The sequence below is a fragment of the Mastacembelus armatus genome, chromosome 21 (assembly GCF_900324485.2).
Source record: "Mastacembelus armatus chromosome 21, fMasArm1.2, whole genome shotgun sequence".
In the NCBI taxonomy this organism is placed as follows: Eukaryota; Metazoa; Chordata; class Actinopteri; order Synbranchiformes; family Mastacembelidae; genus Mastacembelus; species Mastacembelus armatus.
The window spans coordinates 9051139-9070431 of NC_046653.1; the positions used below are offsets into that span (position 1 = coordinate 9051139).

A 19293-nucleotide genomic window follows, 5' to 3' on the forward strand; every position below is an offset into this window, starting at 1 on the left:
TTTCATTGCATAACTCTGTTAATCAACTTCAGTTCTGATCAAAACTATTAAATGTAAAAAAAAATTCCAGGATTTTAACATAAGATTTTAATTTTTTCTGACTAATTTAACTGTCATTAACTGCCATTATAACAACATTTTTTGACTAGACAGCCATGACATTATATATTCATGCATTCTTGATGGTTGGTAGTTTCCCCTGTTGGGAAGAGGTAAAATTTGTGATTTTGACTGTTGACAACCAAGTGGCCCCATTAACCCTTTACACAGGGCTGTGCATAGAAAGCTTAGTTTCTGGCTTTTATATGGAGTTTTATATGAACTATATCAGCATATTGCACTTTGTTACAGTGTTTAACTGGAGACCATTTATGATAATGTTCCACAAAAATCGGAGCTCATGGATCTAAACCAAAAGCGTTTGTATAAAACTTTTATTCAAACCACTGAAGCGATTAATGATTAACATGTCTACAACAACAAAGCATGTGTCAGACAGTGACTGTTGGGCCTTGTGGTCTGAGTCAAAATGTGTGTGTGTGTGTGTGTTTGTGTTCAGTCTTTCCAGCAGGACTTGCAGCATATCAACTGGTGCTCTTTGCAAATGTGTGCACCACAACAGATGCAAATGCTGACTGTTCTTTTTTTTGTCCTGTGCACCACTTGCATGTTTCCCTCTTCACTCCTGAGCTGTTGGTCTCTGTTGGTTTCTGCTGGGGTCTGTGGCTCTGTCTGGAGGTGCAGCTGTAGAAGACTGGATCCCTCTCACCAGTGCAGCAGCAACTGGTGTACGAGGGAGGTGCTGTCTCCTCAATATTGCTGCAGAGACCAGAGAATTTCCCAGCTCTTCTAAGAAAAGCCTCCTCCTAAACAACTCGGCCTGCTTCCAGCAGGGATCTACAGCTATAAGAATGACAAATTCATTATATGCTGAGATGTCCACCATATTAAAAAATAACATCTGTGGTCCTCCTTTTGCAGCTGTAGGTACCGACAGCCTACAAAGATAAGACAAGAAGACAATAAATACAGATTTCTTAAGTAATTTCATTTAAAATCTGCACAACAATGAGAATAATCTTGCAAACATTGTCAAAAGCCAAGCTGTATCTCCTAAATTGTATCTCCTAAACAAGCCCATGAATTCAGTAAAAGGCACATACTTTGTCTAGATTGTCGACACCTCCCTTGCAGCGGTTGTAGTAGGTGATGACCTCTTGGCAGGCAGCTCTGGTTTATTTTCTTTTTTATTAAAATTGTACATGTCTGGACTTTCCTGCTGCAAAGGCATCTATGATATCATCAAATGATACCTGCCTAGAAACCTCATTTAAAACTTGTACTTGTTGACCTCTGTCAATTAAAGACCACAGCCGAAGTGCGCAGCGACAACTCATCCACCCCCCTGTTCCACAGTGCATGGTGCAGCAGGGCAGGTTCAGGGCCGGTCAGGTCAATCATAAAATAATTAATTTTTAACTGCAAATTATTGCTATTTTTTATTGTTTTTTTTTTTTTTTGAGGGCTCGCAGCAACGCACACTCCAGCAGGTGGCTAGGAAACAAGGTCCTAGTCTTTGTATACATTATATGTAATATTTATGTTACATCACTTTCTGTAATCTATGTGTATTTACTACAAAGACAAATACAGATAATTACATATCAGTGATGGCATATTTTACAGTGCCTTTACAGTATATCCTTCAATCAGATGTGGATGATATTACTAGGAAGAATTACTCAAAACAGACATAATCAAAGTTGCATTTTATTTGCATTTTAAACTGTAATTGTTGAAAATGTGTCACAGGCAAAACAAAATTCTTCATGCACAAAGGTGCACTGTGCTGGCTGACCTCTGTGTTATCACCTTGGACATGGCCCTTTCTCATGGGCATTTGTTACACATGAACCTTGCCTGTAGATTAGAGTCAACAACAGGTGTGCTGTCACATTCCTATGCATGGACATATTCACTATTGTCTTCTACAGGATTACAAAAGAGCAAAAAGACAAGAAGAACTGCCATAATTTGCCTTGGCATTATATTTCTTAAAGAGTGATGGTTGTATTTGTTATATTGATCTGTGATTGGTCATAGAAAAATCAGGATGAATGGTCTTATCTACAGTAATATGAGCCTGTCAGGGGCAGATGCTGAAAAAGAAAGAGGAAGGAAACAGCAACACAGGAAAGACGTGTGTGTGTGTCTTGACAGGCAATGATTAATAACCCTAAGTAGCTTAGTTTAGTTTCTGTCTGTGGCTATATGCTAAGAAAAATGAACTAAAACCAAGATTAAGTTGTGAGCTGTCAGTATTTTAGTGACTTTGCCTTGGTTCATTTCATTTGTACTACATTGCTGCTTTTACAAACATTTACAGCTGGAAGTAGAACCACTGACAGGTACTGAGCTGTGTCAACTGGAGCAGTCAGGTGCTAACCTCCTTTATCATTCATTTTTCCAGAACACACTTTTCATGTGGCTTTTATAAACTTATAAATGATAACTTATGAAAGGGTTTTTAAAGGAAAGGGAGTGAATACATACAACAAAAGTGACATTACAAAAAAATATAAATAAAATTCATTTTTATTTCCTGTTTCTAGTTTAACACAACAAGACCAACACAAGTGTTGGGGGGGTGGAAGGGAAAGTTTGAGATTTTGGTTTCAACTACAGTGTTTGTTACCATTGTGGCACAGTCAAAAACAATTTTTAAAAAAAAACACCAAACAAACAGGTTGAGCTGCAGCCGCAGATAATCCCATTTTATTGCAGTTATCTCTGTGTGGGCCTGTATTTAATGTCTATCCAGTAGGAAGTAAGTCCAGTCATTCCAGTTTAAACACTACAAACAGGCGTTTTCATAGTGGAGATGGTCAGTGATCTACTCATAGTCCTTTTATTTGGATCATATGTGCGTCTCTATTTTTTACAGTTCAGTTGCTGTTGCTGTCCTCAAGATGGAGCCAACACTTCAGCTATATCACAAATAATTGTTCTGGCTGACAGCAAACACTGAAAGCAGCTGCTGCTATTGTTCCTGTGTTTATCTAACCAATATGCTGCATCTGTCAGTATGTAGGTACCAGCTGAAAAGGAATGTCCTTTGGAGTGTAAATACATTTATAACAGTTTGTAGAAACACTGTACTGTGCATCACTGATTGGCTGACATGTTTAATTTCGTCTCTTCAACCTGTATTAGAGCCAAATCAGTGATTTTTCTAGAGTATCCTAAAGACACTTATCTGAACACACTAATATTTTATAAAGTCCACTCACAATAATAGTGTAATGGATTTTGCACACTTTGCCAACTGTAGCCCATTAAAATTATATGTTGTTAGAATCTAAGGCTGATCTTGATATTTCCTGGGGAATTTCAGTGGATCAAAAAAAAAAAAATTAGAAGCTTGTAAAACAATCAAGCAATTTAAATTTTTACAAGCATAGAAAATACTATCGAATTAATTAATAATACTGTATTGGCACGAAATGACAGTTTTTAGAAACTAACTAATTCAACAATTGTGTTATGAATATATTGCAGTTATCACACTCACAGACATTGTTCTAACTGAGCTGATCTATGACTATCACTCCAAGGTTGTTGTTAAAGATAACTCTTCCATTAGACTCCACACTACAGTTTGGCTGCCGAAGCAAATCTAAGACACCAGCTTTCAGCTCAGCTGGAGCCGTTTGACTGAAGTTCAGCACCTCAGTGAGAAAATCGAGCAGCAGCTCTCCCTTCTCATCCCCTTCAGTGAAACATTCAGTGATATCCATTTCAGATGGCAGCTCATAGCTCTGGTAGCTCAGTCCCTTGGAGTCCAGGAAGGTTTTGATGTCTCCAGTGGTCACACACTGACTTATTTCTGTGTTAGAGAGCTGGTTCCTGTACTTCTGCCACAGCTTCCCCCAACCACTCTCCGCTGGAACAGATGACATGAAAACAAGACAATCAGCCAGCTGTTGTAGCCTGCTTTTCACAGGCTACAACAGCCACTATATTTTCTTACTGATCCACTAACCAGACACCAGGATGATCAGTAGCTTCCCGTTCTTGTCCAGGAGATTATGGAAGAAGTTGATGGTAGCTTCAGGATCCTTCACATAGTACAGCATCTGTTGATTTCACCACAGATAAAGAGCTTTTAACTGGATTCACAGAACATCTAATTATAACACTATGGTAGACACATGTTCTGATGGGATTCATTTCTGTGAGGTGTCACCAAATGAATATGACCTAGATGTGTCTGTGGGCCAGAAGCTGGATCAGCATCAGCAGCACCAACCTGTATCATGTGAATGAAGTCAGCTTTCTTGGTCATCTTCTTTTCTTTCCAGTGCTCTTCAAACTCAGATGCAGTCATTTTGTTCCAGATAAATTTGATGTAGTCTAAACCTGGTTTCCGTGATGCTAAAACTGCAGAAAGACAAAAAAAAAATATTTACCGTAATATAAATCACTGTATTCACACCAATATTAAAAATATTACAGTGTCAAAAATCACATTCTGTATTGTTATTGCACGTGGATTACTTTTTTACTTTTAGGGAAAGTACAAATGTAACTCAGAAAACACTCCTCTTCAATATTATTTAAAACTCAGTAAACACTGAAATGCTGTTCAAATGTACTCTCTATATTGATCATATTTTAGAATATAATGTTTGCAACTGGCATTTGTCACATTGTTGAAAAGAATCAACTGGGTAATTTGCAGCTCTGTTATCAAAGCAAACAACTTGCATGTGTTTTATTACACCTCATTAAAACCAATGGATATCACTTGGTAAAAAGATTTTTTTTTCTTGTGTTAAATAGCCGATGACGACAAATAAATTCAAACTCTTAGTTTAACATTTTGAATTAAATGCAAACTATGAGTAGGTCATTTAAGTCACTAGTCTTTCATGCTCAATTAATATAAGATGCAGTTTTTTTTTTTTTTATTAGTAGCATCTAACAGTTGTAGCAGACCTAAGGCAGGAGTATATGTTCACATACCAAGACTGCTGATGGAGTTTTTACCCTTAAGGAATTTATTGTTCTGAAATTGATAACCCAGGCATGAAGGTAACAGCAGGAGGTTGCACAGCCATCTCAACTGAATACTGTACTGTCAAAACTACCTTTGACCAAGAGCAGACCACAGGATTTACACAGGCTCTTACTAGGAGAGTACTTTGTACAAACATACTCTCCCTGCTCACACCCAGCCAAAAATATCTTAAAATAATCTTAATTCCTGGTTTCCTTTCAGAAATGACCCAAAACCAATGTAATGACTTCCGAATTGTTCTTGTTATATTTCTACTTTGATTGCTAAGTATGCAATATGTGTGACCAGACCTACACAGAGCATCGCTGTCAGTGTGATATAGAAGCTGTGCTGCTGTTTTTCTGTCAATCATGCTTGTTGTTAATCCATATACCTATGCCAGGTTTTATTGACTCTCATCTATGTTATTGTTGAACTATTGACAGATTATTTGCTGTCTTTGTCGTGTATGTGTTTGAAACTTCCTTGGTGAAAAGAAATTATTGTTCCCGTTTTAGAAATCATTCTTAAAATTTTAGGTCACACAGTGCTCAGTGAGACCGCACCATCGCACTCAGGGGACTGCAGCGAGGATGGAGCATGTACTGGACCAACCACGTCATGTCAAGCATGATGACGGACCAACCACATGGATTCCCCACCCAGTGCAGCAAGACAGGCAGATACACCCTGACTCTGCTCTCACTTTCTCAGGAAAAGACTCTCTCAAGAGTCTGTCTTGAAGAACACAATTTTTGCTTTCCCTCAGAGTCCAACGGATAGGGATTCTCAGAAAGAGAGCACTGGCAGAAGAACACTGGCAGTGCACTGGCAGAAGAACGATTAGGTAGAGACTGCTTTTATTGCCCACGCAGAAGACAGAACCAAAGACATATTCCCCACGTGTGGCTGTTCTGTAGGAAACAGCTCACCAGCTGACCATCTTACATCAACCAACTCCATGAGACAACCCTGCAGTGGCCTGACGGAAAGCGAGGAAAAGCAACAGACACACTACAGGCCTGCAGCCTAGCACTCCGGGGAATGCCTAGGTATCTGCTGGAAACCCACTGGCAGACTGCAGTTGGACCAGCCCCCAGCGGAACGGACCGAGCCTCAGTAAACCCGAGGTCAGACAAGTAACCCCTGGCTGGTGCTGGTTGTCTCACACTGATCTCAGGTGGTCTCCATAGTTACTTAGAGCTTTCTCCTAAACTGCAGTTTAGACCTCAAACTTAAACACAGAACATAAATTGAATGATCAAAATGTCTTCTCCACGACTGCAAACCACCTACTTTTATACTGTTATGTTTTATTCATTATAGGGAGAGGTACCGAGACCTGGTATTAAATGAGCCCCTGGGCTAAATTTTGGAAGACCGCAATGCCGATTAGCTCCAGCCTTAACAGCCCTACTGTTATCAGTATTGAAGTAGTCACATAAATGTGCACACTTAGCCCACGTGGTCAAATATCCATCTGTGTGTAATATATTTTGGCTGTTCGCACAGAAAACCTCTCTCAGCACTTCACTCTGACTACCTGCCTGCTGTGCCTGTAAGTGAAGGCCAGAGACGTAGCCCACACTCACGGCAGCAGTAGAAACATCAACTCAAGGATGGCAGAGAGAGCTAACGTAGCGACAAGGTGTTGCATAAATGTTCCATACAAATGTGCCAGATGTTCCACAATAAAGCAATTCATGTCCTAAATTTTTTTCTTCCCCTAAAAGTATGGATAAGAGCACCGTTAAAATACCAGACTAATAAGCAGATAAGAGTAATTCATCTAGTTTCTCTGCTCAATTCCCTGTTTCCCCCACGAACAGTAAATTAGTCCAAAAAATTAAAATCTGATGCTGGGCAAAAACTAACAATGCATCAAAATCAGTGTTGTTACTAATCTTTGACATATCCAAGACTGTCATAGGGGTTGAAAAATATCCTTTTTGTGTGTGTTTTTTTGTCCAAATCTGTGACATCACTTATTTTCATACAACCCTATGAGCCATAGCCTTTCTGTGAACTGTTGATTCAAAAGCGAAAGCTATGAGGAAATATAAAATTCACCTGTGATTCCAACATGCTTTACAATAAAAAGCATAAAGAAACCTGATGTGGGGTGAGAATATAATGAGCACTCACCACATAAGAGATGGACGGAAAAAACAAAAAGGTCCATCCAGATTACCAGTTTAAATCCAACTTCCTTTACGACTGACATCTTTTGAATGTTATATGAATGTGATAGCAGCACTGGCAGGATGGTAAATTACTGGCTAGGGAGCAGCAGACTTGGAGCTGGATTGTATTTACTGTTGGATACTTGCTTTATATTGCTAATAATATATATAACTGTATTACTAATGCATTAGTGTGAAAGCCAAGAATTGCTTTAAAATGCATCCTCAGCATTTAGAAATACAAAACTGGAATATACATGCAACCACAAACATGGAAAATATTTTTGAAACATATTTTAGGGGAGATTGTGAATGTATAATTGTGGTATATGAAAATGTGCATCTGCAAAGACTTTACCTCTGTAATTATGGAGCTGCTGGCTGCTCGGCTCCACCACCTCATTATCCACTGTCACCCCTGGGTGTTTCTTATGGAGCTCAGAGAAGATCTCTAGATCAATCTCACCTTCAGGCACAAATACAGTTTTTATTTAAAACCATATACTATACTTCTCGGAAATAACATTTGGACCAGTCTACCAGCATAACATAATCAGTGGTGCAAGATGTATCCAGATCCTTTAGTTAAAATTCCAACGTGTAATTAATTAGAGCAATGTATTAGCAGACATATGTTGTCATTAATGTGCAATCATTGGAAAATATTAACCATAACATTAATCTTAGAATGAGCCTTTTAAATCTACAAAGAGAGCAAGTCTCCTCTCACACAGGCAGCCATGTTGGGCCACCATGTTTCCACAGTAGCTCAGAAAGGACAAACCAAATACTGGATCTAGACAGGATATCACATTTTGTTTCAATGCTGGGGTTACTGATTTTCACAATAGCTTCAGTCCAAATGGGTCACCCAGATTTAAGAATGAAAGCGGTAACAGCACTTTTCTCACAAATGACACATTTTATAAATTATCCCTGATTCTACTTTAAATATAATTTAACCACAAACAGGTGATTTTATTTTAGGATTTATTGAAGCTGACAAGTTGCCAGATACAAAAGAAGCAGCATTAAGCACAGAAGGTGATGTGGACAGATGCTGAATATTTCTGATTACATAAAATAATATCTTACAGGGGAGTCATTGTAATGGTTTTTAAATTCCATTAGACAATCTGTAACATTGCTCCATTAAGATCCTGACATGACAGCTCAGATAAATTAAAGGGATTGGGTTTGATGTGAGGAAGTTTAACAGCCCTCATGGGCAAGTAGTCGGTTCATTCAGGAACAAATTAACCTTGAGCACTGGAAATGATACGTAGTGAAACTACAGACTAGTGAAGTCAAGTTGTCTGAAACTGGGGTTAAAGCTTAAGCTGAAGGCTGGCCAGATGTATTCAAACCCTTGACAATGATTATAAGGGTAAAGATTTTTACTGATGCCACCATAAATGACCACACAGCAACAGTTACAACAGAATGATTCAACACCTTCTCACCTTAGCTGTCTGCTGCAGAGGACACTCAGCTATTTACAGTGTCCCATAGAACATAAGCTAAGTTCAGCAGTGAAAATGTCCTATAGTGTGTGTTCTTACCAGCTCCACTTCCAACTCCTATGACATTTAGATGGGACTTTCCATCTCCAACACTGAGGGCAGAGCAGAAAAAAGAAAAACATTTGGACTTTTCAGAACAGTCCAGTCTCCATCTCCAACCTGCCAAATGTGGGTCAGATTTTTGGGCTGGTAACTGTCAATTCTGCCTGACACTTGGGTATGTGACATGTTTTGATCCAGTGTCTGAAGAATTTCCAAGCACAGATGCATCGACTGCTACTGCGACATGTTCTGTCATTCGTGTCTGATTAGACCATTAAACTTTCTAATTTAGCTGTGAGTCTCCAGACTCCTCTCTGATCTGCCTCATAGACAGTCACATGGAGTAGTTTAGTTTGGTTCTCTGCTGCCTGACATTCACCTCCTACAGCTTATATCAACAGGAGAAAAATGCAGGACGAGACAAACACTAATTGTCATTCACAGTTATGCACACACTGTTCAGCTGGTTCATCTATGTTAATTGTCACTTATTTGATTTAGCGAGTGAAAGAACAAAGAACCTACATGTTCTGTCTCATTGGGGCGCAGCATTCTGGGCTATCGCTATGGGTCATATCCCCTCTTTGCGCCTGCGCACTGAAGAGAAATTCATTTACGCCCACCCGGGGCCGGCCCCTCTCGCCCGAACCGCGTGACCACACGTCAGCAGCTCCCATATATAAGGTGGCGGTTCGGGCGGCTCTTCCCTTAGAACAACCGGTCTTTTCTTCAGCCGGCTCAAGGGATCAGTGGGGCCCACAGCCCAGAGGGCTATTCCCTTTCTTTTCTTCAGCCTAAGCACTAAGAGCAAGACAACAAAGGACATGACTTCAGCAGACTACGGCGTCACCAGAATCTGCGGCGAATGTGGTACCGGCTACATCTTCGGGGACGACCTGCATCCACACTGCGTGGGCTGCATGGGAGCGGAACACGCTGGCAGAGCCCTCACTCCATGGGCTAACTGCGCGTTCTGCAAGCGGCTGCCCCTCGAGGCACTCCGCCAGAGAGCGGACTTCTTCATCCTTGCCGCTGAAGAGTGCTGGCAGACCGAGGAGAGGCCTCCTCCCTCTGCGTGGCCCTCCGCTCCCACAGTTCCTCCCTTCTCTCTCCCCGCCGAGGAAACTCCCGGGCCAGGATGACGAGCTCAAACCCATCCTGGACTTAGCCAGACGACTCTGCCTCCTTACTATGCCACTCACCGGACGTCTCTCTGCTCCACCGCGTGGCAGACGATGGCGCACCGGAATATTTGGCTGCACCATCCCAGAGACGGTGAGGAAGGATTTGTTGGAGGGTCCCATTAGCCGTGACAGCTTATTTGGACCACACTTCCAGGAGCTGGTTAAAGAACTCCAATCCGCCACAGACGAAGCGGAACAGTTTCAGCACCATGTGACGGCCCCCCCTCGCACCCCTTGGGCAGGGCATGGGCACGGGCGCCATGATTATCGCCCGAGGGCGAGATGTCCCACCGGGTCCCGAGCTCCCGCCCCCGGCCACCGTCCTCAACCAGCGGTCGCTCCAGCTCCGGCCACCCAAGGCTCCTAGGCTAGTCTGCTCCTGGTCTACCCTGGCACCCAAACCCCCCCGCAAACAGCAGAGGTTCTGATGGTGCGTGGGGAATTATGTTTTGAGGAATTTATATGTCATGTTTATGATTCTGAACGAAATAAACATGTTTACATCCCCCTAAAAGGCAAATATTCCTCCATAACTCAGCCGACTCCTGCCAGTCATAAGGCAGCCATGGCTGTTTCACGCACATTTCCCACACAGTGCAGCCCTCTCGCTGCCGAGCATGTACCGGCTAGTTTGAGTGAGCATGCTAATCAGCACACACCCTTCACACAGCTGTCTCGTGTTGGGCCTTTGTTGGCTAATCTTCAATTTGACCGCAAGCGGGCGCCCGCGGATGACGAGTCAGACATCTTCGCTATTTCCATGTCCCATCATCCCTTTCGGGCAGGGTTCCCCAAGGTTACCGCCGGTCCGCTTCCGGGTGCGTTGACGGTGCAGATAGCTGTACAATGGCTGACACAGAGAGCGGCAGAGGGGCTTCACATAACAGCTCGCCCTCTCTCGGATTTTTATCCAGAGTGGTGCAAGCGTTGCGAGATGGACCGCTGGATGGACAAGCTCATCTACAGCGGCCATACTCTTCAGTTTGCACGGCCCCCTCCGCCATTCAGCGGGGTAATAAACACTCGCCTCGTCGGCGCATGCGAGGGAATTGCTAACAGAGATACAAGATCTGTTATCAAAGGGAGTTGTTTCTGTTGTTCCACCGGTCGATGTGGCCCGTGGATTTTATTCCCATTATTTCCTGGTTCCCAAGAAATCGGGAGAGATGAGGCCCTTCCTGGATCTGACGCGTCTCAACAAATCGATGCAGGTCAGGAGATTTCACTTCAACGACGGCCCAGCTCCTTCGGTGCGTTCACTGAGGCGACTGGTTCACGTTAATAGATCTGAAGGACGCATATTTCCACGTCTACATCATTCCCCATCACAGGGAATTTTTGCTCTTCCGTTTCCAAGAGACCAGCTACCAGTACAACCGCCTGCCGTTTGGGTACTCGCTGGCTCCCCGTACTTTCTCGAAGTGTGTCGAGACGGCACTGGAGCCTCTTCGGAGACAGGGAATGAGAGTCCTGTTCTACCTTGCCCACCTGCCTCTGCTGGCCCACTCCCTAGAGGAGTCGTGGCAGCAGACGGCGGAACTAGTGGATCATTTGAGCTCTTTAGGTTTCACCATAAATTGGAAAAAGAGCGCACCCCAGCCCACTCAGGCCATAGTGTGTCTGGGGGTCGAACTAAACTCTTTACAAATGAGGGCCTGACTCTCGGAGGAGAGATCAGTGACCCTCTCCTCCCTACTGCATCACTTTGCCCTACGCAGACGTGTCAGGGCTCGATTGGTGATGCGCCTTCTGGGGATGATGGCAGCGACTCTTCCGGTGGTGCCTTTCGGCCTATTGCATACGAGGCTGCTTCAGCGATGATTTATCCGCCTGAGGCTCTACCCAGTATGTCACCAGCGGCGTATACTATCCCTCCCCCAGTCAGTGGGCCCGGATCTGCTTTACTGGAGAAACCCCCGCGCTCTGACGCGAGGGGTTCCCCTGGGAATTCCGTCGAATCACGTGTCAGTGTTCACGGATGCTTCCCTGTCTGGTTGGGGAGGAACCTGCCTCTCCTGTACAGTAAAGGGGGTTGGACGGTCAGAGAGTCGGCGCATATTAACGAACTAGAGCTCCTCACAGTGTTGAAAGTTCTTTGGCATTTTTCTCCACTGTTGAAGGGTCCGAACGGACAACACGACAGCTGCGGCATATATCAACAAGCAAGGGGGGGTACGCTCGGCTCGTCTCCTCTCCCTCGCTCACTGCCTATTGCTGTGGACTCACACGCATTTTCTCTCCGTGAAAGCGGTGCACATTGCAGGAGAATGCAACGCCGCAGACATCATGTCACGCGGCGGTCCTCGCGCAGGGGATTGGCGTCTCCATCCGAGCTTGGTGGCTCAGATATGGAGCAGGTTTTGTTACGCCACAGCGGATCTTTTCGCAGTGCGCTGTGGTTTTCTCTGCGTGTGAAGGACAACCCCGCACTGGGCGTAGACGCCTTCGCTCATCGGCCATGGCCCCGTTACCTTCTCTATGCGTTTCCTCCGATCTCCCTGATCCCTCAGCTGCTGGCCCGGGTTCAGGAGGAGGGTCTGGAAGTGATTCTGACAGCTCCGGATCGCCCCGGAGCATCATGGTTTCCCCTTCTGCAGCGCATGCTAGCATCGTCCCCTTGGAAGATTCCATGGAGGGAGGATGCTCTGTCACAGGCAGGGGACGTGGTAGTCAGCCCCCCTCATAATAGGGCAGCACCTGTGGGTTTGGCTGCTAAGAGGAACCGCTTAGAGAGTCTGGGGGTTTTTTTCGCCGGCGTCGTCGCCTCCATACAAGGGGAGCGTGCCCGCCCGACTACAGCGTCCTATGGGGCTAAATGGCCGACGTGCACGGAGAACGGCGTTTTCTTCCGTTGCATACCCTCTCCCCGCGATTCTGTCTTTTCTCCAGTTTATTGCTGGAGAGAAACTTGGCATTTAGCACCATTAAGGCATACGCTGCGGTTATTTCCTCATGCCAAGAGGGGTTTGGAGACAGATCAGTGTTCAGTCACCCGCTCACAAAGCGTTTTCTGAGGGGAGTGCGCAGGCAGCGCCCCATCGCACGTCCCCTGGCTCCACAATGAGACCTCGCTGTGGTTTTACGCAGGTCCCTCTCCGTTTCCAAAAAAAAAAAAAAAAAAAACTCTTCTGCTGACGTTAGCCTCCGCAAAGAGGGTCAACGATCTGTCGGCTCTATCATTATCCCCGGAGTGCCTTCAGGTCAGGGAGGACCGCAGTGCGGCAGTTATGCGTCCTAACCCACACTGTGATCACACTGGAGGGCTTCCCCCCCCCTGCAGAGGAAGCTGTTTTGCATCTTCTCTGCCTGTCGAACGCACGGCGGAGTTGCGCCATTCAGAGCCCCTGTTTGTTCACTACAGAGAGTGTTCGCTGGGCTCCCCCCTCTCTGCAGAACGTTCGTCTCACTGGTTATGTGAGACCATTGCACAGGCTTACTCCGCATTGGGCAGGGAGCCGCCGGTCGGCATCCGTGCACACTCCACTAGTGGAGTGTCATCCTCCACGGCTCTTCTGCATGGTTTTTTGTCAGTGGGAGACATTGCGCAGCGGCCTCGTGGCCTCCCTGTGTGTCTTTGTGTGTTTTTCCATTTGCGGGATGTTACTAGCTCATCCCTCTCTCACGCTGTCCTGGCAGCCTCCCAGTCATAATTAGGCTGGCAAGACCGGGAAGTGTGTTTTATTATACGGATGTGGACAGGCATCTGTTTTCAGCTTTATATGAAACCAGTGCTTACGTATCCCACCTGGTGCTTGCTTCGCTTCGGGTCAGGCAGTTCCTCGCATTTCCTTTGTTTTTCAGACTCTTCTCCTGGGTAGCCGGGCCCAGTGAGGCGTAGAGTATTTCTGGCTATCGCTTTGACCCATAGTGATAGCCCAGAGGGCTGCGCCCCAATGAGACAGAACGTTGGTTACGTATCGTAAACCAAGATTCCATGAATTGGGCGCAGCCCTCTGGGCTGTGGGCCCCACTGGTCCCTTGAGCCGGCTGAAGAAAAGACCGGTTGTTCTAAGGGAAGAGCCGCCCGAACCGCCACCTTATATATGGGAGCTGCTGACGTGTGGTCACGCGGTTCAGGCGAGAGGGGCCCACCCCGGGTGAGCGTAAATTAATTTCTCTTCAGTGCGCAGGCGCGAAGAGGGGATATGACCCATAGCGATAGCCCAGAATGCTGCGCCGAATTCAAAGATTCTTGGGTTACAATATGTAACCAACGTTCTTTTTAGGATGGACTTCAGTCGTCAACAACTGGCACTGCTGACTGTTTTCAGCAGCACTGACAAAGACAGTGCATGTTGGCTCATCTGCACAGGTTACATCACTTTATTGTTTGTGTGCTCATGAACTCATCACTGTCTTCTCTTCACATGGTATTGACAAGAAGTTGAATGGCACCAGCTTCAAAAGCTTTTGAGGTGCATATACTCTTTCTCTGTTTTTAGGGACAACTGAAGAACTTTCAAAATAATAAACAGTGAAAAGAATTTACACTGATAAAACAAATGCATGATAATTAGTTGAACTTGGCTCATGAACCTGCTCTTTAAAGCCTGAATGTTTGTGATAAATAGTTTCCAGTTAAAGAGGCAGAAACTTACTTTCAACCACAGGGGAACATTGCTATAACAATACATACACAGGTTTCACAAAGTTCTGTCTTACAATAACTACAAGATGATCCTCCTAAGTGTTGCTCAGTAGTTTCTTTCATTGACACACTCATACTATTTGTCATGTTAACCACACTCCAGGACTTGGTTTTTTCAGATCTGGTTTGTAATCAGTTCTATCCAGACAGGTAATGCTGTCTTTAGATGTCGGACAAAGACTGTGACAGTATGTTGATATCACAGAAGTAATCAGACAGAAGTGTGTGGTATATTACCTGGTCAGTATGTCTGGCAGAATATTATGGATGAAGTCCTGCATACACTGATGCTCAGAGGAACGCTCCAGGAAAAGCTGGAAGGATTTCTGGTATCTGCTGTCATCATTAACCAGACTCCTCAGTGGAGATGCCATGGTACAAAATCTGACAAAATAAACAGCAAATATTTACATCAATTATAATTTGCAAAATCTGCAAAACCTTTTTCATTTTAGCAAATCCACAGCTGCTGTTGCAGGTAGACCCTGTTTCCCATCAGCTATGGGAGCTATCAGTCAAACAGAGTGGGGGGTCCTTTGGCGTCACTGTAGGGACTTGGGGGTTGGCTGTCACCTTAATTCTATAATTATTACTAATTCAGTATTTCTAGTACAGGTTTTTAACAGTGCAATGTTTTGTTAGGGGAGACAGAGGCATCTTGTCAGTTTCATATCTTACACGTTTTTTATACATGCTGGAATCTGTACATCACATTCTTTTCAATTACATGTCAATTATAAGACAAAAGTCTCAGCTATATACAGTGGGTATGGAAAGTATTCAGACCCCTTTAAATTTTTCATTAATGCACACTCAGCACCCCATCTTGACAAAAAAAAACAGAAATGTAGAAATTTTTGCAAATTTATTAAAAAAGAAAAACTGAAATATCACATGGTCATAAGTATTCAGACCCTGTGCTCAGTATTGAGTAGAAGCACCCTATTGAGCTAGTACAGCCATGAGTCTTCTTGGGAATGACGCAACAAGTTTTTCACACCTGGATTTGGGGATCCTCTGCCATTCTTCCTTGCAGATCCTCTCCAGTTCTGTCAGGTTGGATGGTGAACGTTGGTGGACAGCCATTTTCAGGTCTCTCCAGAGATGCTCAATTGGGTTTAGGTCAGGGCTCTGGCTGGACCAGTCAAGAACGGTCACAGAGTTGTTCCGAAGCCACTCCTTTGTTATTTTAGCTGTGTGCTTAGGGTCATTGTCCTGTTGAAAGGTGAACCTTCGGCCCAGTCTGAGGTCCTGAGCACTCTGGAAGAGGTTTTCTTCCAGGATATCTCTGTACTTGGCCGCATTCATCTTTCCTTCAATTGCAACCAGTCGTCCTGTCCCTGCAGCTGAAAAACACCCCCACAACATGATGCTCCCACCACCATGTTTCACTGTAGGGATTGTATTGGGCAGGTGATGAGCAGTGCCTGGTTTTCTCCACACATACCGCTTAGAATTAACACCAAAAAGTTCAATCTTGGTCTCATCAGACCAGAGAATCTTATTTCTCATAGTCTGGGAGTCCTTCATGTGTTTTTTGGCAAACTCTATGCAGGCTTTCATGTGTCTTGCACTGAGGAGAGGCTTCCGTCGGGCCACTAAGCCATAATGCCCCGACTGATGGAGGGCTGCAGTGATAGTTGACTTTGTGGAACTTTCTCCCATCTCCCTACTGCATCTCTGGAGCTCAGCCACAGTGATCTTTGGGTTCTTCTTTACCTGTCTCACCAAGGCTCTTCTCCCACGATTGCTCAGTTTGGCTGGACGGCCAGGTCTAGGAAGAGTTCTGGTCATCCCAAACTTTTTCCATTTGAGGATTATGGAGGCCACTGTGCTCTTAGGAACCTGGAGTGCTGCAGAAATTCTTTTGTAACCTTGGCCAGATCTGTGCCTTGCCACAATTCTGTCTCTGAGCTCCTTGGGCAGTTCCTTCGACCTCATGATTCTCATTTGCTCTGACATGCACTGTGAGCTGTAAGGTCTTATATAGACAGGTGTGTGCCTTTCCTAATCAAGTCCAATCAGTTTAATTAAACACAGCTGGACTCCAATGAAGGAGCAGAACCATCTCAAGGAGCATCAGAAGAAATGGACAGCATGTGAGTTAAATATGAGTGTCACTGCAAAGGGTCTGAATACTTATGACCATGTGATATTTCAGTTTTTCTTTTTTAATAAATTTGCAAAAATTTCTACATTTCTGTTTTTTTCTGTCAAGATGGGGTGCTGAGTGTACATTAATGATATATTCATACATATATTCATGTCTTACTTCAGAAGAGTTAAATAGCTAGTGTGCATTTTTGATGACTTTGCCCCATTAGTAAGTCAATTTGTTATGTCACAATATGTCGCACCAAGTACTGCAAGAACTGGCTGGAGTGCCCTGTTCATGAGCCCAGTGCTTGCAATTCACGAACTGAACCCAAATCTCATTTGAACAGATGTTGGATAACGGCTCTGCACAGACCAGGCACAAGTACTTACACATCTAGAAACTTGTTACACTTATTTATAAACAGTTATCAAAGGTGCAATGTGTAAAATGTGAAAGATTTAGCAGCACCTAATCATGACATTGCAGAATGCAACCTTCTTTAGCACTCATCCTACCCTACCAGCATGTTTCCCGATGTGAGTGAGGGTACAGTGGTTGTCACTTGTAAAAAAACAACAACAGAAAAAAAAAAAAAAAGCCAGAGCTGTGTAGAGCCAGAGTTTGGTTTGTCCATTCTGGGCTAATGTAGAAACATGGCGGCCCAACATGCTTGCCTCTGTGAGAAGAGACCTGCTCCCTGTGTAGATTTTAAAGGCTCATTTTAAGATTAAGAAAATGCACCATTTAGTATTTTGACATATTTAGGAATATTATATTCCATTTCTGCTAATAGATCACTCTAAATATTACACATTATACCTTTAAATGTAATATTATTTTACTTATTAACATTTAAATCCACTTGTTAAAAAAAATCAGAATCATAATTTACAAGAATATTTTATATTTTTATAATATGTTTTGTCACTTGTTTTGTCAACTTGCCCCAAAATCAGTGATGCAACTTAACGTTACCCCAGAGTGTTTTAGGTTAGTTTAGCATTGGAAATTAGAAAAACAAAAACTATCAAAAGAATCTATGGTCTCTACTCTTCAAAGTAAAAATATTTTACTGTGGATGTTTTTACTTGTGAGTGTGTAAATCTGTGCATTGCTCTCGTCAGCACATGTAGGTGCACAAAACATCTATTCAACTTTTATATCAGCCTGGGTGTTAGAAAAAGCTACAAGTATTACGTCTACTCTACAAGTATTACGTCTACTCTACATTGCACTCAATTTGCAAAAGATACTAATTAAGCTGATCTGCTACTTTGTGAACAAACAAACGGATGTCTTTCCTCGGTGTGTTGAATGTTTTGTTTCTTTCCTCCTTGATGCTGAAAACAAAAAGGCGAATATCAACCGAGCCTCCACTCCCAACACAAAGCGAGCTTCACTCCACTGCAGCAGCCCTGAAGCTGGTGTCTCCTGCAAGTCCCGCCGCGGGCTAACAGAGCTGTCTCCAGCTGCAGCGGAAACACAGACAGCTCTGAGTCCCCCCCACCTCACCCCACACCTTACATCACAGCACTAGCCCTGTCACTGCGCGTTTCACACTATAGTCCCTGTGTCAGCTGCACGGTGTTTTAAGCTCCAGACAAATGGCGAGTTTTGACTTACATGTGGTGCAGAGATGTGGACGTCTGAAAAGCTCTGCCGGCTGCAATGAATAAAACCCTCCTACTGCCGTGACAGCTTCCCTTTAAGGAGGCTGGGCCAAAGGTGACAGAGAAAAGCCATAAAGATAAAACAAATAAGGGATCGAACTACAGCGAAGTCAAAGTCTGTGTATGTCATACTAAACACACGCAGACTAGGTCATAGGGAAGCTGTATATTCATAATCATCTCCATAAATCACATGACTTGAAATACTGGTTTTTCAGCTTAAGGTAGCTTAAAAGCATGAATAAGGAAGGTTTAGTCAGGCAGACAGGAGGGAAAGCAGTTCCAGTCTGTGGTCAGCTTTGTGGTGGTGACTGTTTAGATTGATCTTTGTTTTCATATTACAGGAAAAAATTGAGAATCTGTTGCAGGCACATTTGCACCAGCGACGAACAGTAACGAAAAGGGTGAAGTTATGGGATATTAATCAAGAGATGGACTCCTGAAGAGAGTTTTTAGTCAGCTACGACTTAGTATTGGCCTATAATGGTATGTATGACCAGTGAATTTGTATTTGAAACAGCTTGTGTGTGATCTTTTTTGGTGTTTTTGCCTCTAAAAAAACAGAAAACAATACATCATCTTTTTGAAAAGCCACTGTATAACTATGAAACTACACCTTATTATACCAATTTGGCCTTGCTTCATTTGGCTCAGAGTTCAGACAAGATGTGAGCTTGCACAACCTTATCGATCTACCACCCCCCCCACTGTTTTTTGTGCACCACATCCTGCTCTCAGGTCACAGGGAACAGGTCTTTTTATAATCAGGAAAAGAAGCACCTAAAAACAACATCATAAAAAGACAGTGTGAGCAAAAGTTTTTTTTTTTTTAACCAGGTTTCACAACTTTGGAATGTATGCTCTCGTGCAACTAGCACTGTCTATT

The 19293-nt window shown here is 43.7% G+C and overlaps 1 protein-coding gene across 1 annotated transcript; it reads right to left on the bottom strand.

Moving 5' to 3' along the window:
* Positions 1–3472: 3472 nt before the first annotated feature.
* Positions 3473–18410, bottom strand: LOC113123398 (histamine N-methyltransferase-like). The gene is made up of 7 exons (XM_026295424.1): positions 18361–18410; positions 14877–15023; positions 8805–8857; positions 7601–7708; positions 4310–4440; positions 4043–4136; positions 3473–3943 (listed from the first exon to the last, which is right to left on the bottom strand). The coding sequence occupies exons 2-7, from the start codon at positions 15011–15013 to the stop codon at positions 3582–3584; spliced, it is 885 nt and encodes a 294-aa protein (XP_026151209.1). The 5' UTR covers positions 15014–15023; positions 18361–18410; the 3' UTR covers positions 3473–3581.
* Between the last annotated feature and the right edge of the window lie 883 nt (positions 18411–19293).